Consider the following 27,685-nt stretch of genomic DNA (forward strand, 5'->3'; position numbering starts at 1 on the left):
TTAACCTTTTAAACTGTAACTGTTTGTTTACTTGAGTGGAGGACAGTGCCATTTTAGTAGGTGCCTCTAGGGTCTAGTTTATCAAAATACCTACTGAGGAGTGAATAATAAACAGCTGGCTCACCATGAATTCACTTTGGAGTAAATGTGAACTTGCCACGACGTCCCTCAGCTGTGACCTTGTGAGGATTCGGCTGGCTGACTGCAGATACTCCATTGCTACCTTCTCCCGTGGGGTTGGGATAGCCACAAAAGGTTCAACATTCCCCAAGCTACTCATGTCCAATGTAAGAGATACGTTGGACCCTCGTCTACATTGGGGAAGAATGTTAATAGGTTTAGACACCACGTGAATCGTTTTGATCACACAAATTCGTCTTTCTGTGCATACACACAATTCAGTGAGAAGTTTTACAGAAATAAGGACCAAATGTCTTTTCCTCTTATGGTACCATAGTGGACTATAGCAACTATCCAGAGTTTCTTTACAGGAAACTGAAAGTTTTGTTGTTGGAAATAAATCTGAATTGAGAAAACGCACTATAATTCATTAATAGGTATATTTGACACAAAAATAATAAAATGGCTAGTAATAATAAGTGAAAAATTTAGGAAAAGTAAACATCACTTTTGAATTGAGAAATTATGTATAACACAAAACAATTTTATTTTTTGTATGTCTGAGAGCTCAGTATAGAAATCATATAGCCATCTAATATTTTTGACACATGATCTTACTGGACATAGGAAGCTCAGAATGGGAAAAATCAATTTTAGTTCACAGTATTACTATTGAGGTAGAATTTAAAAGTTTTAAAATATATGTACTTTTTATAACGTCTGAGTGAATCCCCAAATAATAGCATCTGTAGCCTCCATCTATGTACGCATGCATGCATGCATGTATATATGTGTGTATATGTATTTAATTCTGTGATAAACTCATAAGGACCATACAGATCACAGATTCTTATTCTGAATTACATTTATCTTCCCTCTGTAATTTCCCTCTTCTTGTTGAGAGGTGAGGTGGGGCTTTGCCAAATTATAAGGGCCCCTTGTGCCCTCAATAGAAGGCGTGAGTGCCTCTTACCAGTAACATTAGCTGCTTGGAAACAAGAAGTAACTATAAAATAACCTGTGCAAGATTGAGGGTCAAAATCAAAGATTTTATTCACAAAAACTATTAGGTTAAAGGGCCTTAGGCATGAGTCAGGTGATCAAATATGGTGCCAACTGGCTGGTGTTCCAAGGAAATGGAAAACAGGGAAAAACAGGTCATAGCAAATGTGAACAAAGACAGTAAGAGCAAATACTAGGTCCAGTGTATTTCATTTGAAGGGTGATTTACACATTTACTATGGAGCACTACATCCGGAAATACTCAAGTAGCTACAGCTTCATTTTAAACAATGGAAAATTATTAGAACATACAACAAAACCCCACTAAACAAAAGTGAGTAAGTTTTTCCTGTTATGAAATTGCCTCTGGTTGTAGCTTTGGTGGCATTCTATAATTTGATATGTAATGTCCTATTTATTGATTTCTAAATGGTTTATAAAAAAAATAAATGGTTTGTGATTGTAGTTTTAATTCTTGCTTTGGCTTGATGTTTATGTGTTTACAAATTTATTTTCCTTATTAATTTCTAGTTATAGTAATACAAATCAGAGAATGGTTGGACTTCTAAAGTTTGGAATTTCTTAATTCTTTCTTGGGGACAAACGCTATGATAAAGTATTCTGAATATTTCATAGGTACTTTTGGAGGCAACTAGTTTGATTATTTATTTGCCTCTAGCTAGCTAGCTATAAATTTATCTATGTACATATGTATATCTATATCACCTTACTTATTATATTACTGCAAATTATTAAAAATATTATTCCAATCTATTTTTTCCCACTGGATTTCTCAAAGCCTGAGATGTATGTGAGTCTTCCACAACACTTGGTTTGTTATTTTTCCTTATATTCTTAGTGATTTTTACTTTATATATTTCAGCCATTGTTTTATTTGAAGCGATTCATAATTATATCTTTACTATAAATTTTATCAATATTAAACATTTACTTTCCTATTAATTTTATGTCTTGCCTCACATCTGACTACTTTTTCTAGTTTTATTGAGATGTAATCTACATACAGCACCATATAAGTTTAAAATGTATGGCATTCTTTTTTGATTTAAGTATATTGTGAAATGATTACCACAATAAATTTAGTTAACATTCATTATCTCCTAGGGACACACACACACACACACATACACACACACAAAGAAAACAAATTTTTTTTCTTGTGATGAAAACTTAGGGTCTACTCTCTTAAAAACTTGCAAATATACCACACATCTGTGTTAGCTATAGTCATCATGTTGTACATCACATCATGCACAATACATAATTTATTACCTTTTGATCACCTTCCTCCAATTAACCTTCCTGCAACCTCCCACTTGAGAAAAATTAATATTGGCATACCTGCTAATTTTTTTTGCATGATCTTGAAAACCCTTTTCTAATTTTTATTATTATGGTTAACTTTTTGAATCCCTGTTAGAGATTAGGGGGTAGCATTCTGGATACTCCATAAAATCTCACCTAGCTGATAGAAGAATGTTTGGCCCCACCATTTTTTTTTTTTTTTTTGTGGCTGTTGTTGGTGATGTATGGTTTTGTTTTGTTTTGTTTTTTGAGAGAGTAAGAGAGAGAGAGAAAGAGAGAGAGAGAGAGAACACCAGAGGGGAAGGCACAGAAAGAGAGAATCCCAAGTAGACTCTGTGCTGAGCTTGAAACAGGGCTCCATCTCACAACCCGTGAAATCAAGAGTTGGACGCTTAACCAACTGAGCCACCCAGGTGTTCCAAGGGCTCCTGTGTTTTGAGTAGGAGGTAAACGGTTGAGAAGGCGTAAAGAGTGGTTTTCTCAGACCAAGAATTTTAATCTACTTTTAATGGGAAAGCGGTTTTAAAAAAATTTTTTTTTACATTTATTTATTTTTGAGAGACAGAGAGAGACAGAGCACACGTCGGGGAGGGGCAGAGAGAGAATGAGACATAGAATCTGAAACAGGCTCCAGGCCCTGAGCTGTGAGCACAGAGGCCAACGCAGGGCTCAAACTCACAAACCGTGAGATCATGACCTGAGCCCAGGTTGGGCACTTAACGGAGCCACCCAGGCGCCCCAGTGGGAAAGCAATTTTTATCATTTCTCAATACAGTTCCTCTGGCCTTTAAATTGTCAGAAATTCTTTCCTCATTCTGATAATAGCTTGTTTATTAGTTTTGAGTGTATTTGTGAGAATTTGGCTTTTGTTGGCTTCAGAGATTTTTTTTTAATAAGGCATTGGGAGAGGCCATTTTAGGGATTGCTAATCGGATTCCATTTTATTTTTTATTATTTAAAAAATGTTTTTAATATTTATTTACTTTTGAGAGACAGAGAGAGAGAGAGAGAGACAGAGTGTGAGCAGGGAGGGGCAGAAAGAGAGAGGGAGACACATAATCTGAAGCAGGCTCCAGGTTCCGAGCTGTCAGCACAGAGCCCAACGCAGGGCTCAAACCCACAAACCATGAAATCATGACCTGAGCCAAAGTTGGACACTTAACTGACTGAGCCACCCAGGTGCCCCTCAGATGCCATTTCAACCAGTCTTCAGCCCCAAAATACTACAGTATCTGCCATCTGTCCATTAAGTGATATGCAGTGCTACAGTGATTTAGTAGAAAGGGAGATCACTTCCATTCATAGTGGCCAGAGATGTATGAGGAACAGGCATTTGAGTTGAGCCTTGAAGGTAAAAGTTCAATAGATAAATTTTCGGTAAAGGGTTATTTCAGGGAGAGAGCCCGGCAGAAGAAAAAAAATGTGGAAGCAGGAAATGATAAGGCATCTTTGAGAAATGGCATATAAGCAGTTTGAGCTAGAGTTCATTTGTATAAAAGTGTATTTTGGAATTGGGGGCAGGGTCATGTAAGAGAAACGAGAGAAAAGCAAGAGTCACAGAAATAAGAATTAAAAAGCCTACCCAAATCCAGAAAAGAGAGAATTGTGAACATCAGGTTATATAAACTTCTATTAGGGCTTTCCACAGCACGCCCTGCCTGGGAGGGGAGGGTGATTAGAAGCCTCTGAGATTCCACGTCTAATAGGGTCCATTTGATCTAGTGAGCAACTTTTCTGAAGATTCTGTGATAAATTGAGAGCCATGGAAGCATTTTCATGCAAACCGACTTTGTAAGGAAGAACAACTTTTGTCTGGCAAGGGAAGGAAGAAAGGAAACTAATATTTATTAAACATCTATGATTTGCCAAGCACTGTTCTAAGCACTTTCACATATGGTATTTCAATTTCCATGGCAGCTCTCTGAGGTTATTACTTTCCTCTATTTTATAGGTGAAGAAATAACTAACTTAGGAACATGAAAGTGGAACAAAGATTCAATCCAAGTTAGAATATAAAACTCAAGCTCTTTCTGCTTTTCTACCCAAAAGCAAAGTAATGGCGGGCAGATTATGTTAGACTAGCCGGTGCCTCACATGGAGTTGGGAGCCAATTGTTGGGCGGAAGGTCAAGACTACTGAAGTCTAATGTAGAGGTAGTATATTATTCAGAGCACAAATTCTGTCTTTACTGTTATATTTGTCTGGGTTCAAGTCCTGCCTCTCCCATGTCCTTATGGTGGACCTTTGATCAGTCTACCTAGCCTCGTTACTTGTCAATTTCTTCTTCTTCTGTGAAATGAATAATTAAGAATACTTGCTTCAGAGGGATATTATAAGGATTAACCAGATAGTATAAGTAAACCACTTGTAAGTGTTGCCTGGTTATTATTTTGGGTAATAATGGAATAAAGTCTTATATAACTCTCACCTCTGCCTCTCTAATGGATCTCTTGAAAGAGATCTTCGCAAAAATTCAAAAATTGTTTACACTGAGATTAACTTTAACATTGTGAAATTAATGGATGGTATCTACACATTTGTCACTACAGAGAAATACATCCTTCTTGATAACCTATTTATCTTAAAATTTCCCTTTATTATGGCAAATCCATTTCCCCTGAACCCTAAACAATTCCAGAACACTTCACCTCAACACCTCAGACAATGTCTCAAAGTTCAATTATGGAATTAATCTTGTACAAGCTGTTGACCTTACAGAGAGCATTTTTCCACAAAACAGCCCTTATTGTGATCGTTCTCTTCTATTCTGGCTGTGAAATATTACCATAGGATGTCACTAACTTGGAAAAATCTCTGCCTTTGTTAACTCTTATTTCCAATGAACAAACAATATTTAAGTTAATCGAAATACAGTGAAATAAGAAAATCAAATCAGTAGAATCCACTTAAAAACTCTGTATATTTCTTAGTCATGTATTGTGCTTGCAGAGAAGAGATTAAATACACATCCATATATATTTTAAAGAGTTAATTTTTTCATTATAAAAGTGACACATACTCATTGTAGAAAATTTATAAAAAACTAGAAATTTTAAAAAGGCAATTAAAGTCACATAAACTTCACTAGCTTTTAAACCGACGTTTAAATTTTGCTATGCCATAGGCAATAAAGGCAGTGGCTTATTGCTTTAATTTTTATTTTTTTTGGTCACAGATGGGGTAAATATATTTTCATATGATTATTTTTCATTTATTTATCAGTCCTTACCCTTGAGAAGTGTCTGTTCATGATCTTTCCTTATGTTCACATTGTATCATTAATGTATTTATTATTGATGACTATGATTTACAATAAATTATTTCTCAGATATATGTGTTGAATATATAAGATTTATTGTTGCCTTAAAATACCAAGGATTTTTTAAAAATTATATTTACATCCAGTCAAACATATCAGTCTTTGTGTGTGTGTGTGTGGTTTCTTGCATTGCTTTAATACAAAAAATTCTTCTGGAAGCTTAATTTTATAGAAATTAAAGCTTAATTAAATAGAAATTTAATCTATTTCTAATTTATTTTGGAGTATGGTAATGGTGAGAATCAACTAGATTTTCCCCCCCAAATAGGTTATCAATGTGTTTAACACAATTTACTAAACGATCTGGAGAACAAATGGATTTTATAATTACAGAATATTAGGCTTTTAACCAGCTATCACTGACTAATGATCTGCTGGAGAAAATGTCACTTTACTGAACTGAGATATGAAATTGCTTCCCAGTATCCATAAACAAAAGAAGTTAGGATAGATTCAAAAAGAAATTTCAAAAACAAAACAAACGTAAGAAGTTAAGAGAAAGTACAAATTAAGGTACTGGGAAAAAAAATCTAAAGGATTTAGAGGGAAAAACAATCAACAGAAATAACAGGAGACCTGGACCTTTAATGAAAATGGAATATGGAAAACTAAGAACATGAACTCTTATTGAAAAGTTTGCTTCTCCTTTGTTATGTAACTCTGGACAAACTGTTTAGACTTTTTTTATGCCTCATGATTGCTGTTGGACAAAAGGGAACATAATAAAAAGCTTTATCAAGCTCCTGCTGTAGCACCAATTATTATTTATGCCAAAAAAATAAATAAGAGGGAGGAAATTCAAAAGATACCAATGCAAACAATTGAAGGAAAAAGCAAATTCTTAAGGAAAGGTAAAAGGAATGCAATAAACAGCATGCTAATTACAATTAAGTAAAAAGGAAAACATGTATAAATATTATGGCCCAGGGCCACACATCCATTTTAGCAAGAGCTTATAAGCGGTGCTTTGTTGAAACTGTTTGAGTCTGTACCATTGCTCTTAATGACCAAGAGGTGGGAAGAAAATAGAGCTAAAAATCTAAGAACACTACAATTGCCAGTTAGAATAACTCAAAATTAAGCATTTCTTTTCTTGGTAGTTGGGGCTGGATGCTGGATTTTAGAAGCTGGATTTAGGCAGAAGGGCTACAGTTCCTAGCCCTGGGGCCATGAGGCCATGTCTATGCTGTCCCCTTTGCAAGGCCTCCGCCACCAACAGCGGTGAGCCTTCAAGCCTGGCACCTCACTTAGTACCGGATAAGGAATGGAAATGGGAGTCAGAGAACAAAACAAATGATCGGTTTGCCTGTAGTCCAGGAAGATGTACTTCTGCAACTACTGGATTAAGAAATTAAGTTTCAAGGGGAAATGGTGGTAGCTGCTTATCTTGAACTATTCGAAAGGAGAACGGAAAAATATGCATCTAAAGATTATAAGAATTTAGTACAGAGTGAAAGCAAACAGATCTGATCTTTGAGAGCTTTTCTTAATTCTTTTGTTGTTGTTGTGCTGTAAAAAAAATACACATAATTCATTCAGAGCTGTCTTTATTACCATACACATCTAATCCTACATGGTGAAAAGTTGGAAATAATATTGATGTCCTCTCCAGATCTGAAACGTTGTGAGTCCAGGACCTTCAGTGCTGCCTTCCCTCCCTCCTTGTGTATTCCCATTATAAGGATCACAAAGCTGACGATCTTGCCTTGATCCCCAAGGTGAGCATAAACCCCTCCACCTCCAACTTGATTTTTCTTATTTAATTTTGCTCTATTTGTCCACATATTTAGTTTTCTAGGGTACCTTTAATAAAAATGAAGAAAAAAAGAGAGAAGTTTTTACTCATTTGAAATGGCAAAGGAAGAAACAGTGGTGAAATAGAGCGATGAAGTCCATTTATTGTGTATGGATCGCCTGGTCCCCACAGTTCCTTGAAACTCCAGATTCTACCACTTTTAAGTTCCAAAGGTAATGGTATTTAATGAATGGTTTGCTGTTTGTCTCCATCTCTTTACCTCAGATAAACTATATATAGTACTAACTACCTTCCTGGATCACTTGGCAGATGAAAGGGTAAAATTAAAAAAAAAAAAAAAAAAAAAGAGGCTGAGGAGTGCTAGGAATGTTAAATTGTGGCTTAAATTCAAAGCTCCTGGAAAGTTAAGTGTGACATAAATGCCGTGTAACTAATTTCTAAAAGCTGAAATAAATGAATAGATATTGTTACCATCCATAGTAAAATTTCCCAAAGGAAATCCTGTAGAGAAGAAATGTAATAAGGTTAAAAGAGACCAAGCACAGGGCCAGGAAGATGACAAACGTATTTCACTCTAAAGCAAAAAGAAAATCTTAAAATGTAGAGAACATTTTTTGGTGTGGGAAATGATTGATTTCCTACTTAAAAGCACTACTTCACTAGGTAAAATACTGCTCTCTCTTTTGAGTGATTATATAAAATTTTTTGATTTCATACAATGATATCCGACATTTTACACATGGATAGGACAAGGCAAAATTTACATCCTTCTGTTATTATTTAAAAAAATAAAAGTCAAAACAATCATTAAAAAAATAAACATAAATGGAGCTTGTTATATTTTTCTTGGAGCATTGATCTTGGAATGTGAGTTTAAATCAATGTTCGACACTTCGCTTAAGCTCTTCCAGCCTCAGACTACCTAATCTGTAAATGGGGATGATAATAAAACTCACAGGGTTGATTCACCTTATAAAAATTAAAGAAGCGAAAATACATGAACATTTCCCAGCCAGTATCTGGCATATAGTCCAGATATATGAATAATTATAATGATTAATAATGATCATGTGGTAATTCTTTCTTCACTCTATGCATAAATGGCTGTGTGGATGGGAGCTATCTGGCATACACATTGCTAAATATTTGAAGAACGCAATGTTGGGAAAGTTGGTTAGTGATGAAAAGTCAGTGGCAGTGTTACATATGCAAAATCAGTGGCCCGCGAAGTGGAGACCATTTTTCATACCTTGAGCCCTTAAAATCCTTGCCTCATGTCCTTAAAATCAATAACATTTTTTTTTGATTCAAAACTAATGCATATTCACGGTGGAAAACCTAAAGCTATAGATAACAAAAACAAAGAAAAATATTCCATAATACCAATACTACAGTGACTACTAGTAACATTTTATGTGTATGTTTAAGTCCCTTATATGCATATAGGACAAAATCTAGATTTTTACTCTACATGTTTCTTTATGACTTGCCTTTAAACTAAATATATCATCTTAATATCTCTTAATGTTTTCAAATCTATTTAAAAACTCTTTTCAAACACTCTATAGTATTCCATTCAATGGATGTACCATAGTTATTTAACTAATACCTTTATTTTTGTATACCAACTTTTTTCAGTTTTTCACAATTGTAGACAAGACTGCAAATAAGTAGCCTTGTATCTAAATGTTTGTGCATTTCCATGATTATTTTTAGACCGAGGAGTACTAAATGCTAACTCAAAATCTCTGAGTTTGGGGAAACCACTGAACATGTGGAATGTGGTAGAAACATAAAGACTAACTCTTGGGGCTCACTGATATAGAATGAGCTCAGACCTTCTTTATCTAGTGTTCGGACCTTTACAGTAGCTCCCTAACAAACTTCCATAACTCTAAATCTCCTAGTCTGCTATGTTTTCTTCCAGATTTCACCAGAATGATGTCTGAGCACTGAAAATATGGTAATCAAACTTGGGATTTTTTTCCTCTGAAACCCCTTAGCAATTTTTCCAATATATTCACAAGAAATGACCTATCCTAAAGTGTGAACTCCTTGAGGACAAAGACTTTAATCCTCTTTCTGTATCCAGTCCAGAACACATGGATAGTAAATTTTTGTTATCTACATGTCTGAATGATTGTAAATACTTGGTGAAAGTAATACTGTGTGTAATTACTGTGCTCTGATGGTTTTTCCAATCCTCTGAGATAGGAGAAGTGGGGGGATCATGTTAGATAGAAGTTTGAAAATTTGGAATGGTGAAGCCATGCTTATCCAGGTACAGTAAATGTTACAGTTGATATTTAGGTTGAGTCATTTAAGTATCAATGAAATCTAGCATTAACATCCTAAAGAGCTGTGATGATTTTGTTAACAAAAAGAAAAAAAGTAGTGCTTTGACTTATAACCAAGTATGATTAAGTTTTACTCTTTTTTGGGCATTTAGTATTGTTTTGACTGTCACTCATAGTGAGGAGGCTGTTTCCTTTTTAACAAAAGAACAAAATGATGGTAGCTCTAATTTTAGTCCCAAGTTTAGTTTTTCCAAGTTTATATAATTAGTTAAGAAAAAGATGATCCTGAATGAATAAGTCTCAGTGAAAATATCATTCTTTCTGAAATGAGAAATCTTTCTTTGACTTTTAGCTGACATATACACACATACACACACAATTTCCTAAGTAACACAATACAATTAATAACTCCGTCTCTATAAGCAATCAATGACCAAAGAACTCTTTTGGTACTGAACATTACAACTAAATTAAATATATTCATTTACTCTCAAGACCAGAAATGACACACACGATTATAACGATCCACAGAGTTCAGCTAAAATGTAAAATCATCAAAAATATGCAACTTCTCAGCTCCTTCAGTTTTTTTCTTACATTTGGTTGTGCAGCCCAATTTTTTAAAAACTGAATTCTGAAATTCTTAAGGAAATCTGTTTTCCAGTTAAAAATTTTTTTTTACCAATACATATGCAGTTGACCTAGCATTAATATTTATAGCATTAAATGTATTTTGTACATATATTACATGTTATAATTTTTCTATAATATATAATATGATTCCATAATATAAATTATTATGTATATAATTTTATATATATAATTGAAGTATAGTTGACTCACAATGTTACATTAGTTTCAGGGGTACACTATAGTGATGTGACAGCCCTATGCATTATACTCGGCTCATAAGTGTAGCTACACTATTTTTTTCAGTTTTAAATAGCAATGAAGGAGCGATTTTATACCTCAATAGCACAATACAAAATAAACCTATAAAGCAACCTAACTGATACTGATAATTCTGATAAGTTGCAGTTAGACTGTAATAAATGACTAATTTCAACTCTGACTGCAGTTAGAGTGCATGTTGATAATAAATCTCTGGAATTAATCATCAAAGAGATAAAACTTGACTACTTGGAGGACTCTGCTAAGTAGCAGGAGCATATATGATTTTTCCTCTTAGAAAATCAGGCAGGTTGGTAAACTTCCTCTTGCCTCTGCACAGATTATCAGGCATTGTCTGCATATTTAATTAGAGTAAATGCTCACTTTGGGAGTCCTTGTATGTATGGAACTATGTCATCATCATTAGGGATAGAATAAGAGCTTTAGAAATGTAGTTGATCAAGAATTTGTTCTTTAAATTTGCAATATTATTCAGTTGTAGACATTATTGAAGGTGTTCTGTAACAGAAGGTGTTCTGTAACTCCTGTAACAGAAAGGAGTCAGCATGATTTGGATCTTTGTGGAGCCAGTTGTGAGCTAAACTCTCACGAGGGTAAATACTAATTTCACTGCATCCAGATATTTTAGAATGTTGTATTTTCATTTTCATTGATCTCAAAACATATTCTAATTTCCTTTGTGATATCTTCTTTGACCCATTGGTTATTTAGCAGAATGCAGTTAATTTCTACTTATTTGTGAATTTCCCAAATTTCCTTCTGTATTTTTAATTTCATTCCATTTGATCAGAGAATATAGTTTGCATGACTTCAATCTTTTAAAATTATTTATATTTTTTATGGCATATCCTGGAGAACATTCCATGTACATTTGAGAAGAATTTGTATTCTGCTGTTAATGGGTACAGTTCTATAGATATCTATTAGGTCTATGTTTTATAGTTTTGTTCAAGTCTTTTATTTCCTTCTTCATCTTCTGTCTGGTTTTATATTAATTATTAAAAGTGGGCTATTGTATTCTGCTAATATTATTGCCGAATTATCTATCTCTGCCTTTAATTCTCTCTGTTTTCATTCTCTGTTTTTAGGTGTATATATGATGACAATTCTTATGTCTTCCTGATGAATCGACCCTTTTATCATTATAAAATGTCCTCTTTGTAGTAACATTTTTTTTTTTTGTAGTAACATTTTGGGGAGGGTATATGGGACTAGGATAAGCAAAAATACCACATCCCATTCTTACTGAGAGTGAGCTGTTTTTCTTAAATAAATTCTCCTTGAATTGTTGCAAGCTTTTGGTTAATTTCCAGAGTTGTAAAAAGTTGATTTTGACCATTTTTACTAGTATTCTCACTGCTTTTAAGGAGCATTGGATATTGGATGTTCTTACTTTACTGTTCTGCAAGTCCTTTCCTGCCTATTCTTTTTAAAATATCTTTTTTGGTGGAATATATTTGTCTTTTAGAGTGGATTTGAATTTTGGAAACAGCCAAAAGTTTCTTGGAGTGATATATGGTGAATTAGTTGATCAATATGAGTAGAACCAAACCTTAAAAATGAAAAAAGAAGAGCAAACTAAACCCAAAACAAGCAGAAGGAAGAATATAGCAAAGATTGAAGCAGAAATAAATGAAGTCTAGAAAATCAAAAGAGAAAATCAATGAAACCAGAAGTTGCTTCTTTGACAAGATCAACAAAATTGACAAACCCTTAGCTAAACTGAGCAAGAAAAAAATAAAAGACTCAATTTGAAATCTCAAATTAAAGAAGGTACATCACTACCTATTTTACAGAAATAAAAAGATTAAAAGGAAATACTATGAATAGCTGGATATCAACAAATTAGATAACACAGATTGGCAAATTCCTAGAAAGACATAAACTACTGAAGCTGATTCAATATGAAATAGATAATTCATAGACTCGTCTAAGTAGACCTGTACTAAATAAAGTGATTGAATAAATAATTTAATAAACTTCCTATAAAGAAAAGCTCAGGACCAGAGTGACTTTAGTGGAGTCTACCAAATGTTTAAAGAAGTATTAACACCAATCATTCAAAATCACCTTCAAAAAACAGAAAGGAGAAAACAATTCATAGCTCATTATATGAAGCCAATATTAACCTCAAACCAAAGCCAAAGCTAATATAAAAAAATTACAGCTAATATTAATTAGAATATATATCAGTATGAATCTGTATCCATATGAATCTAGAATCAAAAATTCTCAGCACAATATTAACAAACCAATTCAACAACACACAAAAAGTTTACATAGCAATGACCAAATGAGGTTTGCCCCAGGAATGCAAGGTTAGTTTGATAAACAAAAAATCAAACAATGTTATATGCCATATTGAAAGAATAGAAGACAAACCACATATAGACTCAGAAAAAAGCACTTGACAAAAATCCAATTTTTTTTTTTTTATGATACAAGCATTGAACAAACTGGGTGTAGAAGACAGCTTCTTCAACCTGATGAAGGGCATATTTATAAAATAACCACAACCAACATCATGCTTCATAGTGAAACACTTAAAGTTTTCCATCCAAGATCAGGCACACTTTCTCGTACAAGTAAGGCACAAGTGCTCTTACCACTTCTACTCAATATTGTACTGGAGATTCTAGCCAGGGCAACTAGAAAGATAATGAAATAAACAAACAAAAATCTAGATTGGAAAAGAAGAAATAAAATTATTTCCATTTGCAGATGGCATGATCTCATATACAGAAAACTCAAAGAAATCCACAAAAAGATATGTTAAAGGTAATGCTCCAGTTCCAAAATGTTGTATGATATAAAATCTATAGAAGAAATCAATTGTATTTCTCCATACTAGCAATTAATATCAAACATGAAATTAAGAAAACAATAACATTTACAATGTCATCAAAAAGAATTAGATATTTAGGAATAAATTTGCAAAAAGTGCAAGAGTGGTACACTAAAAACTCTAAAACATTGTTGAAAGAAATTCAAGAAGACCCAAATAAATGGAAGGACATACCATATTTATGTATCAGAAAGGCTTAATATGAAGATGGCAATACTTCTGAAATTGACCTACAATGTCAATGCAGTCCTTGTCAAAACACCAGCTGGATTTTTTGCAGAAATTGACAAGCTGAACCTAAAATTCATATGGATTGCAAGGAACCCAAGTATCCAAAATTATCTCGAGAAGAACAAAGTTGGAGGACTTATGGTCCCTGATTTCAAAACTTACTACAAAGCTACACTAACTAAAACAGCATAGCATTGGCATAAGAAAAGATATATATATATATATATATATATATATATATATATATATATCAGTGGAATAGACTTGAGAATTCAGAATAAATAAGAGAAGATGTTCAATATCATTAGGCATTATGAAACCAAAACTACAAGGAGACACCACTTCACTCTTGCTAGGATGACTAAAAAAAAAAAAAGGACAATGACAAGTATTGGCGAGGATATGGAGAAATTGGGACCCTCATATATTGCTGGTGTAGCTGCTTTGGAGAAACATTTTGGTGGTTCCTCAAAAAGTTAGACCTATAGTTACCATATGACCAAGCAATTCCACTCCTAGGTGTATACCCAAGTGAAATGCAAACATATGTCCACACAAAACCTTGTGCAAGAATGTTTATAGCACCATTATTCATAATAGCTCAAAATGGAAACAATTCAAATGTTCATCAGTGGTGAATGAATATACAAAATGTGATAAAGCCATACAATGCAATATTGTTCAGCCACTACAAGAAATAAAGTACTGATACATGCAACCACATGAATGAACCATAAACACACTAAGGAAAAGAAACCAGATACAAAAGGTCACATACTTCATGATTCCATTAACATGAAATGCCCAGAATAGGCAAATCCTTAGGAACAGAAAGTAGATTGGTAGTTGCCAGAGGTTGAAGAGTAGGAAACTGGGGAGTGAATGCTAATGGGCATGGGGTAGTGAACGTGTTCTAGAATTGTCAAGACCTTATAATCAATCTTTGTTATAATTTTATCTTAACATTATTTTAATAATAAAATGCCTATTTATTAAAAGTTTAATAGAAATTTTGTTGATTGTTAGAGGGAAGGAAGAGAAAGAAAGAAAAGAAAGGAAGAAATGGAAAGGAAGGAAGGGAGGGAGGGAGAAAGAAGGAGAGAAAGAAAGAAAGAAAGAAAGAAAGAAAGAAAGAGGAAAAGAGGGGGCCAGAAGTACTGAAAACATTTCCCAGAGAGACTATTTTTAAATGATAAGAGCTATAAAGCTTCATTGAAATATATGCGTAGACCCAGGGACAGTGGCAGCTCTGATTATCTGTGGGACATCTACAGAAAATTTTGCAGTCAACATGTATATGTGTTTGCATAACACAGTAGAAATTTTAGAGAATAATATCTTATAAAATAAGAATAATGTATGTCAGTAACAGTAAATTCTCACCATGGGCTTCATGAATGAAAATATAGGGCTATTTTATCACACAGCTCACAATTTCATACATCTGTATTGCTTTGCCTGTTTAGCAATAGGCAGCAAATTTCTTAGTAAATGTAACCATGGTGACAAATTTTCTTAATGCATCTCTGAGTTGTTGTTATGACTTGCATTGCCTTTACTTTAATGTATGTGTTTTGCTCTCTTTCAGATTAGCTATTAAATTGAATTAAAATCCCTTCACACACACACACACACACACACACACACACACCCACGTGCGAAATCTATGAGTATCTTCTCTTCTCTCGGAGCTCATTTGGAACGTCCCCTTGTTATACGTTTGCAGTCAGAGTGTAAATTTCCTCATTTCTGCCCCTTCTGGGTAATCAGTCAGAGAGGTTGCAGGAAAAGAGAAGGAAGAAAACAGAAAGCGTTGATTTTTGCTGACTATATCTTCCCCCTAACTAGAGTCTGGAAGGAATTCTGACTTAGTTTCTGCATTCAACTCCTAGAGGAATAACCAGCTTGCCATAGGATGAGAAGTGCCCATGCTCCCAAGATGGCTATGTGGCTAGTAATGTTGTAATAATGTAATGTAATGTAATGTAATGTAATGTAATGTAATGTAATGTTGCACTATAACATTATAAGTACTACTAATGATGATGATGATGATAGCACCTAACACTAAATTAAACTAAGCTTGCAAGAAGTAGTTTACTTGTATTACCTCATTTAATTTCTACACTAATTTTTGAGAAAGATATTATGATATTTTCCTGTTTTATATATGAAGAAACTAAAAATGTTAAGTAGTTCATCAAAAGTTATACAGTAAGGCATGTGAATACAGGTAGTGTAATTCCCAAGACTTCATACTTTTTAAAAAAATTTTTTTAATGTTTATTTATTTTTGAGAGAGAGAGAAAGAGAGCGAGAGAGAGAGAGAGAGAGAGAGACATAGCGTGAGTTTGGGGAGGGGTAGAGTGAGAGAGAGAGAGAGAGAAACAGAATCTGAAACAGGCTCCAGGCTGTGAACTGTCAAGAGTTCATTCTTAACCACAAAGCTGTGGTGAATTTAGTGCAATAACAAATATTTATTGAGTACCTACTATTTTCTAGAAACCATGTTAAGCTCTAGGGAGGTGGTGGTTGCCAAGGTTAATAGGACATGACTTCTGCTCTTGAAGACTTGACAGACTATGAAGAAAGAAACCTATAGAGACAGTTTGAATATTATGTAGAAGGTCATGGAATAGTCATGACTAAGAAATTATAGGAGTAGAGGCTATCTACTGATTTTTAAGAGCACATCATTGTACTTTTTAAATTCTTTTTTTCAGCTTATTTATTTATTTTGAGAGAGACAGAGAGAGGGAGAGAGAGTACATGAGCAGGACAGGGATAGAGAGAGAGTGAGAGAAAATTTCAAGTAAGGTCCATGCTGACATACTACAGAGCTCTATGCGGGGCTCAAACTCACGAACTGTGAGATCATGACCTGAGACAAAATCAGGAGTCACAGGCTTAACCGACTGAGTCACCCAGGCTCCCCAAGAGCACATTGTTTTATATGAAATCTTTGAACTTCCTTTTGGTTGTTAGAGATAAACATTTATAAAACTAAATTTTCACAAAGAAAATTTTCACATTTGTGGAAAAAACTAGATATTTTAAAAAGTAATTAACTTTAACGTCTATCTGAAAGCTCCTAGAAGTCCCTCTCTCACTGAGTATAAGAGGTAGTTATCTTAGGGGCTCCTGGGTGGCTCAGTCAGTTGAGCATCCGACTTCAGCTCAGGTCATGATCTCAGTTTGTTAATTCGAACCCCACTTTGGCATCTCTGCCGTCAGCACAGAGCCCGCTTCGGATCCTCTGTCCCCTTCTCTTTCTGCCCTTCCCCGGCTCACACTCTCGCCAAAAATAAATAAACATTAAAAAAAAAAAAAAAAGAGAGAGAGGTAGATATCTTAAGTTATCAACCAGGGCACATCAAGTTCTACCTTTACCTAAAATGAACTCGGTCCAAATTGTGAAAATCTACTCTATCCAGTTTCCCCAAACGTTTATCCAAGAACACCAATTTATTTAAATACACATTCCTGTGTTTGTTCAGTGTTCATTTAAAAGTGTACCACCCAAGGGGCGCCTGGCTGGTTCATTCGGTAGAGCATGCGACTCTTAATCTCAGGGTCATGACTTCAAGCCCTATGTTGGGTGTGGAGCCTATTTAAAATAAATAAAATAAAATAACAATATTAAAAAAAAAGTGTACCAGTTACAGGCTTTGGCCAGTTAGAATGTTTCAGGAATAAACCAGGATGATGGTTGCCTTCTAAAGTCATTGACCTTCCACCTTGGAATTTCAGAGGAGGGAGTTGCTTCCTTTGGCCAGTGAAGAGTCAATGACTTTGCTGGGTTATTCTGTGGCCATGGATTGTATCTAAAGTACCATTGCTTCTCAGATGGAAGGAAGGCCTCAATTACCTGGAAGAGTGTTAGCGATAAATGAAGAGAGTGGCACTTGACTTGATTACCATGATCACATTCTTGCCAATGTAAATACACAGTCATGTTATCAGTGACGCCTAGAACAAGGATAGATGTTTAAATATAAATTATTAAACATAGTTGCCAATAGTTAAAATAAGCCTTTCTCCTCAAGTAATGGGGATTTGTTGATCTGATGCCATTCATAGTAATTCTGGGTTTTCTCTTATCCACTTTTTATTTTATTTTTGGGTCTTCCTTATCCACTGTCAGATGGAATAATTGCAAGATAACCCTGAAAAATCAAATAGCCATTAACTCAAATGCAGGTATCATGCATGCCAAAGTAAATACTGTGTTTTATTATCTCTATTATGGCCAAGGAGCAGATGGGCTGGTAAAAAATAAATATTTCTGGAATGCAAAATCACATACACATTTCTAAGAGTGAACTGAAATTTGTCATGTAAAGGACACTTTTATACTTGCTGTAGGAAATACATCTCTTTGCTTTTCCATAGATAAAAATGTTCTTTAGTTAGTATGTTTCAACCAAATCAAACAAAATGAAAAAAAATGCCAGAAGCAATGTCCCACTAATACTCTAGAAACACCCAACATTTTATATAAAATTAGCGGTATATATACTTTCCCCTTTTATATTGAGATAAAATTTATATACCATAAAATTCACCTTTTAAAAGTATACAATTCAATGATTTTCAGTATGGTCCCATAGTTGTGTAAGCATCATAACAGCTAATTTGTAACATTTTCCTCAGCCCATAAAAGAAACTCCCTACCTACTAGAAGTTAATCCCCATTCCTCCCTCTCTTCAGTCCTTGGAAACTACTAATCTACTTTTTGTGTCAATGAATTTGCCTATTTTGGACATTTCATGTACATGGAATCATACAACATATGACCTGTTTTGTCTGACAACTTTTACCGAGCATGATGTTTTCAAGGTTTATACAAGGTTTATTCAGATAGTATCTATCACCAATTCATTCCTTTTTATGGCACAGTAAATTCTATTGTATGGATATACCACATTTATTTATTCATATATCAGTTGATGGACATTTGGATTGTTTCCACTTTGGGCTATTGTAAATAATTCTGCTATGAACATTTGTGTACACTTTTTTTTAATGTTTATTTTTGAGAGAGACAGAGAGAGGGAGAGATAAGAGCGTGAGTGGGGGAGGGGTGGAGAGAGAGGGAGACACAGAATCTGACACAGGTTCCAGGCTCTGAGCTGTCAGCACAGAGCCCAACGTGGGGCTCAAACTCATGAACCACGAGATCATGACCTGAGCTGAAGTCGGATGCTTAACCGACTGAGCCACCCAGGATCCCCTGTGTACACATTTTTGTGTGGACATGTGTTTCATTTCTCCTAGTATACACCTAGCAGTAGAATTGCTTGGTCATATGGAAACTCCAGATTTAATTTTCTGAGAAACTACCAAACGTCTTTCCAAAGTGGCTGCACCATTTTACATTCTCATCAGCAATGTACAAGGGCTCCAACTTCTCCACTACTTTGCCAATACTCATTATTGTCTATAATTTTGATTAAAGCCATCCTAGTTGATGTAAAGTCATAGCTCATTGCAGTTTTGATTGCACTTCCTCAATTACTAATGATGTTGAGCACCTTTCATGTTCTTACTGGCCATTTGTATATCTTCTATGGAGAAATATCTACTCAAATTATTTCCTCATTTTTAAACTGAGTAATTTGTCTTTTTATTTTGAGTTGTAAATTTATTTATATATTTGAATACTAGACCCTTGTTGGATATATGATTTGCAATTTTTCTACAATTTTGTGAATTGCCTTTTCGTGTTCTTGATAGAATCTGTGATGGATAATTTTATGCATCAATTTGACTGGGCCATGGGAGGCCAAATATTTGGTTAAACACTATTCTGGCTGTTTTGGGATGAGACTAACATTTTAACTGGTAGACTAAAGTAAAGCAGATTGCCCCTCTGTCATGTGGGTGGGCCTCATCAAATCAGGGGAAGGCCTGAATACAACAAATAACACCCTCTCCCAAGTAACAGGGAATTATTTCTGTCTTACAGCTTTTGAACAGGGACACTGATTTTGTCCTTTGGACTCAAACTGAAATTTGGCTTCTTTTGAGTCTCAAGCCTGCCAGCCTTAGACTGGAACTACACCACTGGCTCTCCTGGTCTCCAGCTTTCTGACTCACCCTCTAGATCTTGGAACTTGCCATCTTCCACAATTGCGTGAGCCAATACTTTATAATAAATCTTTGTGTGTGTGTGTGTGTGTGTGTGTGTGTGTGTGTGTGTGTGTATCTACACACATCTGTTCTGTTTCTTTGGAGAACACTGACTACAGTCTCTCCCCCATTTTTTAAAGTTTTGTTTATTTATTTGTTTAATTCTACACCCAATGTGGGGCTTGAACTCATGACCCCAAGTTCAAGAGTTGCATATTCCTCTGACTGTGCCAGCCAGGTGCCCCCCTACAGTTTCCTCTGAAGCACAAAGTTTTTATTTTGATGAAGACAAGTTACATATTTTTCCCTTGGTTGTTGTGTTTTTGACAGAAATCATTGCTTAATCCAAAGGCACAAAGATTTATACATATGTTTTCTTCTAAGAGTTTTATGGTTTTATTTCTTACATTTTGGTCTTTGATTCACTTTACATCATGTACTGGAAAGCTTGTCTTATTAGAGTAACAAAGTGGATTTTATAAATAATAAGTATATGATTATATGTACTGATAAATATCTAATGATAGATATTTATTTTTAATTATTTTTGCTATTGTAAACAATGTTACAATGGATATTTTTGAACTCTGTTATTTGTGCAAATATGTCTGAAGGAGTAATTTTGAGAGATATAATCAGTATAAGCTTCTGCTATATATCAAGTATGGCAAATGTAAATTTTCTTTGTTATTTAAGAAATTACAAAAAGCGGGGCGCCTGGGTGGCTCAGTTGGTTAAGCGACTGACTTCGGCTCAGGTCATGATCTCGCGGTCTGTGAGTTAGAGCCCCGCGTTGGGCTCTGTGCTGACAGCTCAGAGCCTGGAGCCTGTTTCGGATTCTGTGTCTCCCTCTCTCTCTGACCCTCCCCCATTCATGCTGTGTCTCTCTCTGTCTCAAAAATAAATAAACGTTAAAAAAAAATTAAAAAAGAAATTGCAAAAAGCAACCTCTTTACCTATTTTATTTCCCCCTCTAGCAGGTTCTGAGCTTTTACAATAGGACAGCATTATTAGAATATTGGAATTATGGTCATAATATAAAACACTTGGATTGATTCCACTATATCTGCACTCTAAATTTATCTTCCAGGGGCGCCTGGGTGGCTGTCTGTTAAGCATCCAACTTTGGCTCAGGTCATGATCTCGCAGTTTGTGGGTTCGAGCCCCGTGTCGGGCTCTGTGCTGACAACTCAGAGCCTGGAGCCTGCTTCGGATTCTGTGTCTCCCTCTCTCTCTGCCCTTCCCCTGCTCGCACTCTCTCTCTCTCTTTCTCAAAAACAAACATTAAAAAAATTTAAATTTATCTTCCATTTTCAGGTAGGATATTATTAGTAATTTTCAGTTTTTTCCCTATTGCTTATGAGTAAAAAAGAAAAAGTAAGTGCATCTGCACTGAAGTTTACATATTTATTTATAAATCACATACATGTACTGTTGTACTCACATGCAATGTAAATTATAAAACATTTGCCAGATTTGAAATAGGGAAGGGCAAGATGAAAATAAATATAAATAATTTTTCTAATTTCTTTTTCTACATTCCAATGGACCATCCCACACATTCCTTGGTGTGGACACATGCACTTGGAAACCACTGTCTTGATTACCTAGACTTACACATGTATGTGGTTGCTTCCTTCAGCTGCTTTGGATATGTATACAAGATGGTAAGAATCTGACCCGGTGCAACAGAAAATCTGCTCTATCGGCTATAATCACTATTCATGAAAGATTGTTTACAATAACATTTTAGTTGTCTGTCACAGAAGCCATTTCAATCTGTCTTCTAGATATACAACTGGTAATCATTAAGTTTTACTCAATGATTTCAATTTGCCATCTCAAGGATGTCTATAACTGTAAAGATGAAATTACAATGGTCTAAATTTAATATATTCAACAACACTTCTCCAAGGCGGATGGCAGTGGAGAATAGGTAAAAACAGGCTTTTGAACAACAGCTACAAGAATATTCCTTGTTTTGCTAAAAAACTATTCTCTTTCAGGTGTTGTTTTATAATAAAATTTGTTATTTCTTTTTTTTTTAATTTTTTTTCAACATTTTTATTTATTTTTGGGACAGAGAGAGACAGAGCATGAACGGGGGAGGGGCAGGGAGAGAGGGAGACACAGAATCGGAAACAGGCTCCAGGCTCCAAGCCATCCACCCAGAGCCTGACGCGGGGCTCGAACTCACGGACCGCGAGATCGTGACCTGGCTGAAGTCGGACGCTTAACCGACTGCGCCACCCAGGCGCCCCTGTTATTTCTTTTTACCAGAGACCTCAACATAGAAATCCTAATATTTATCTACACAGCTCAATCTCTGAAATATTCAATAATGGCTTCTTTTGTGTGTGTGTGTGTGTGTGTGTGTGTGTGTGTGTGTGTGTTTAGATCTCCAGGACATATTTCTGTGAATGATATAATAATTAACAAGGAAGACATATATACAGATGTAAAAAAGAGGTAAACCACCTTTCAGATAAAGGGAGGATATAAGACAAGAATGACTTTAAATGCCAACTAACCCTGTCATCTGAGCATGTTAAGTGTTCCTAAGCTGTACCAGTGACACTTCATTCTGAGAATGGTCATTTTTGATGATAAGAGTGGACTTCAGAAACATACAAATGGGTCTAACTACTAAAAGACTTTAACAGGGATGACAAGGTGCAGGGTCAGCAGATTTAGCAAAAACACAAGATAAGTTAGATTTGAAAAATAGCTCTGGGGCACCTGGGTGGCTTAGTCAGGTAAGCATCCAACTCTTGATCTGGCTCAGGTCGTGATCTCAAGGTTCATGGGATTGGGCTCTGTACTGACAGCATGGAGCCTGCTTGGGATGCTCTCTCTCCCTCTCTCTCTCAAAATAATAAGTAAACTTAAAAAAATAGCTCTAACTGCCAAATTTTTGTAATTTAATTTAAAAAGCCAGATACAGGACACTTAGGGTGTCCTGACAAAGTCATTATAGGATGTAGGACAAAGTCATTAAATAGAGGACATGTCCCAATATACAGAATGCCTGGCAACACTACCAAAATGGAACATAATTGACTTAATTTTCAATTCCTTCTATGTATCCATGACTTTCTTCTGTGCATGGCAGTGATTTGTAGATGTGGGAAGGGAAGAATTAAGTAAGTACCCAGGGATTTTCAAGACTGAGTAGAGATGAATTATTTGTTCTATTTATCATAATATTTTTCATTGATTCCAAATAGAAAAAAATAATTTTGGCTTTTATTATGTACCAAACAACTGTAATATAAAACCCAATAACTAGTCAGTGATTTTCCTGTAATAATGTTTATTGATTTCTGATCTGAATAGGGATCCACGCTAACAAATGAAAAAAAATTTTTTTAAAAATCTCACACAGTCACAGTACTTGAAAGATCTCTGAAATTAAATGTCTGATTTCAGGATGAAATGAGTTTTTAAAAATCTGTTATTTTGATTTGAATATTCTATTATATGTAGTATTGGGAATTGCTTTTTGACTGCTGGACATTTAAAACAATAAACTACTGTAAGCCTTAACACTGATAGTTACACTTCTAAGAGGGATTTTTTAAAAAAAATATTTCATGTTCCACTGCTTTATATACAAACACACACCCTTTTTGTGTCTTACCATTCTGGGTTGAATATGTGAATATTTGGAAAAGTTGGATGTTATGTAAATTCCTTGTATCTTGTGTGAAGGAAATTTGCTCACTCTAACAAATAGTCTTCAACAATTTAAATATTTAGAGTTTGCCTATATTATAGATTAAGTGAAATACTTATAAAACATGAGAAACACAATTCTAATGGCGAAATAGAAGAATACATAAATTTGTAGATGGAAACATTTATAGCAGGTTGCATATGCTAGAAATATTGTGTAAAACAATGTGAAGGTAAGTCCTTTGAACTTTTTTTTTTACCTTCACTTGTTTAAATTATCAATGAACACATTTCCACCACTAATGCTACGTGTCAGATAAAGAACATTCAGAGAACACTAAACGAGATTAGAACGAAGCGCTTAAGACAATCTGTTCAAACGGATAGAGTTCGTTAACCAAATACTACTGACCCATTCCTGGAGTTCAGGCCCACACCTAACAAATTCCAAGAGTTCTTCAGACCTCAGCAAGTCAAAATATACTACGGAAATCATTTTTGACAAGAACTCTTGGGCTAAGCTTTAAGTAATCAGTATCTGGTTGGGACAGGAATCACCCAGTATCCTGTGGAGGAAAACAGCTGACGCGAGGGCCATTTCAGCTTTCCCTCTCATAATCATACTTTCTGATGTACTGCCAGTTCGCTCCTGGGCTGCCCCGGGTAAAACGCGTAGCATTGCGGGAACCCAGAGTTCACAAATGCAAACTTTGCAAGGCTCCCCACCCCCACCTTTTCCTGCAGACGATTCCTACAGTGAAGTTGTGCTTTATCACAGAAATAAATCCCTTTTTACCACAAATCCTAATGGAACTTCTAAAACTCCTTGAATCAATTGTGTTGTGGCTTTGTTAGGAGGGGGAAGAAGAGAGCAACAAAGTCTTTCTTTTTTAGAATGAAAATTGTGAAGGCTTAAGCATCCAAATTCTACTCTTCCGGGGTCTATGTCTATTAAATCATTACCATTGCTAACAAAGAAGTAAAAGCCCTTCATGACTGATCTCAAATGAGAATCTTCGAAAGGGCCAAGGACGCAGTAGCTGGGAAACCCTGTTGAGTGCATTTGCCGTCTGAACAAATAACAGTGTCCCTGCTGGGACTGCCTTTTATTGATGATAAGGGATCTCAGGAAAAGGAGGCTTCTGCAATTCCCTATCAGCTTTAGGATGGGTACATGGCCCTTTCCCCGTCTACTTGATTTGGCTTTAAATCTTAAAATGGCAACAAATATCTTCAGCAGGATTTTGGGGGACAGAGAAATGAACAGCTTAGATGTCTTAGGAACAAAAGCAAAAGCCCAACCTGCTGTTGACCCTGAAATTTTCCATCTGTTAGTGGCACGAAGGTGCCATCTAGGGGTGGAGGGTGGCGGCAGCAGCTCTTCTCCAAATGGGATGGGTTTACGCAGGTTAGGCTGAACAAATTATCTTATTTCAGAATGCTTCTGTTTCTCTGCTGACAAAACTGAACACAGTCCACTTATGAATATCTGTATTCATAAGAATATATCCATATACAAGGCTAAAGCAGAAGAATTACAGGGTGCCTTGGGCATCAGGGGTGGCAGGAAATAGAAGCATGAGGTTTGCTAGCACACAGACCTGGGCTCAACTCTGCAGCCTACAGGCACTGTGGCATTTACTTAAATGTCCACGTTTCAGTTTCCTCAAAATTAAAGTTGAGATTTTCAAATCTCTCTCCCTGAAGTGGCTATGAGAAGGAAATGCTATTAATAGATGTCATGCATCTTGTACAGTACCTGACACACAGCAGCTGCTCAACAAATCTTAAGTATTCACAGAGACATATCAAGTCTTTTCTAGTTTTTCCATCTCCATACAAAGAAATAGTTATTCTGGGACACTTAGAAAAATGTGTACTAATGCTAGATAGACCTTGGGGTATTATCCTATATTTGAATATGTCCGATAAATGATGTTACTTCCTCCATCCCCTTACCTTTGCCCTAGCAACTTTTTCCATCTGGGTTCAGATTAAATCTTAGATTTGATTCTTCACTGGATAGGGTTTGCTTATCCAGAAAGCCTCTTCATAGCAGTGATGCTTCCTATTCTAGGCATACCAAGAGAGGTCTAGTTATTTAAAATGCATGTGTTATATGAACAAGATCATCAAGAAAAGCACACTTGCCATATGTCCCTGAAAGAAATGCATTGTAGACATTTGCCCATTGTGAGAAGTGAGATGATTCATTTTCAGAAATACCAAATAAAAGCTGTGCTGTTTAGTTAACAATAGGTTTACAACCTATTGGAAATATGTACGAACCCCTCCCCCTGACAGTGGAGTCCCAAACCCTTAGACACTTCACTTCTCGGTTCTTCTTCTCCTCTCCTTTCTGTGGGCTTATTTTCTGCCAGCTTTGCAATGAGCATGCACCAAAGAACTGAAGTCTCTGCGTCACCTTAAGGAATGTACATTTGTTCCAATCAGACTACTTTGTGCCTTACATGGGCACAGGCGATGTCCGGGGAAGGCTGTAACCTCTGTTGTAGTCAGCCAGTGAGGAACCAGGGGAAGGACTTGCACTCTAGGAGATACATTGCCTGCGGTAACTGCCCTGAGTGTGTCTGTCCATCAGACACCCGCTCTTGCAAGAATGTTCATTAAAACCTTGCTTCTCTGTTCTCTGAGTCTTTGCATCTCTCCTTTGATTAGGCCAGTGGGCTTATTTTTCACACTCATTGTTATCTCTATTGCTTGGATGTCCTGCAAAAGCACTCAGTTATGCATGCTACTGCCAAACATCCTAAAGCTCTCAGCTTAGTAGGTTAGAAATGATGTTAAAGAACCAAGGGAACAGTTTTTCTTACAGTCAGAGTCAACGTTGCACGTGGCAAAACTGCTGTCCAGGAATAGACACTCATTTATCCTGGCTAGCATTTCATGACGGGCACCCACCACTCTTGCGAATAACAACTGGCAGCCACCTTCCTTGGGTATATTCCTTTCCACTGCCACAGGACCAGAGGTGGAAAGAAGAATAGGGATTGCTCCTGTCCAAATAGATTGTCATGCAAATCAAAAGGGGAACTAAATTGAGGGGGACCCGGGAGAATATTAAATGTTTTTCAAATAAATGCATTTTAGGTTTGCTGCAGGATTCTGTTTGGGTTCACTACCAGATTTTTTTTTTTTTTAAAGGCCCTCGGCCAAGTCTCCCTGACTGCTTAAAAATATTTATTTAGTGTCCTGGGCTTTTCTGCTACTTGGCTATTGGTAAAACCAGGATTATGGGTCTGCAAAATATTAGGATTCAAAACACTGCAAGCTTTTCTTAAAATTTAACCTTTATTTCACGGACCTAGCCTCTCAGGTGGATCAAAGTTCCCCCTGCTAAGACAGCTACGAAAGAAATCTTTGGGAGGGTGGCCGAACCATATTGGAATTGACAGGGTCAGCAAGAATAGCAAACTCTTAATGAGCATGCTTACCAATTCTTTGGTGACTCTATGCCCTGAGTGGACCCTAATTTTTTAAGTTTTTTTTTTTAATGTTTATTTTTGAGAGAGAGAGACACACACACACAGAGGCAGAGAGTGAGTGGGGAAGGGGCAGAGAGAGAGAGGCACAGAATGTGAAGCAGGCTCCAGGCTCTGAGCTGTCAGCACAGAGCCTGACGTGGGCTTGAACCCACAAACCGTCAGATCATGACCTGAGCTGAAGTCGGATGCTTAACTGACTGAGCCACCCAGGCACCCCGACCCTAATTTTAAATGTATTCAAATTTTGGTGTGGAAAATAATTAAGAAAGAACAAATGAGCAGAGTTTGTTCTCAAAATAAAGGAGACACGGATGAATAAATGGTCAAACACTCTTCTACCCTTTGGGAAATTCATCCTGGTTATGGACTCACCATGGACGCTTCCTCTCCCACCCACTTCTTTCCTGCTTTCTTACCACCACAACCCAGGGTACTTTTAGGTCTTGTGCCTAGGACTTGCAAATGCCTTGGGTGAATAAGAATGCTTTTCCTGTGTAAGAACACAAGACATTTTAGGAACAGGAAAAGCCTATCCGGTCCAACATACCTGCCCTTTTTAGGTT

The 27,685-nt window shown here is 35.8% G+C and overlaps 1 protein-coding gene across 1 annotated transcript in view; it reads right to left on the reverse strand.

Moving 5' to 3' along the window:
* PTPRR (protein tyrosine phosphatase receptor type R) overlaps nt 1-27,685 on the reverse strand; it is a 225,217-nt gene that overhangs the window by 45,923 nt on the left and 151,609 nt on the right. The window contains 1 exon segment of the mRNA XM_047066390.1: nt 125-311. Within this exon segment, the coding sequence (XP_046922346.1) occupies nt 125-311 (187 nt within the window).

Source organism: Lynx rufus, unplaced genomic scaffold (assembly GCF_022079265.1).
Source record: "Lynx rufus isolate CCGP_SWC_20201006 ecotype Redwood Valley unplaced genomic scaffold, mLynRuf1.p SCAF_7, whole genome shotgun sequence".
NCBI classification, from domain to species: Eukaryota; Metazoa; Chordata; class Mammalia; order Carnivora; family Felidae; genus Lynx; species Lynx rufus.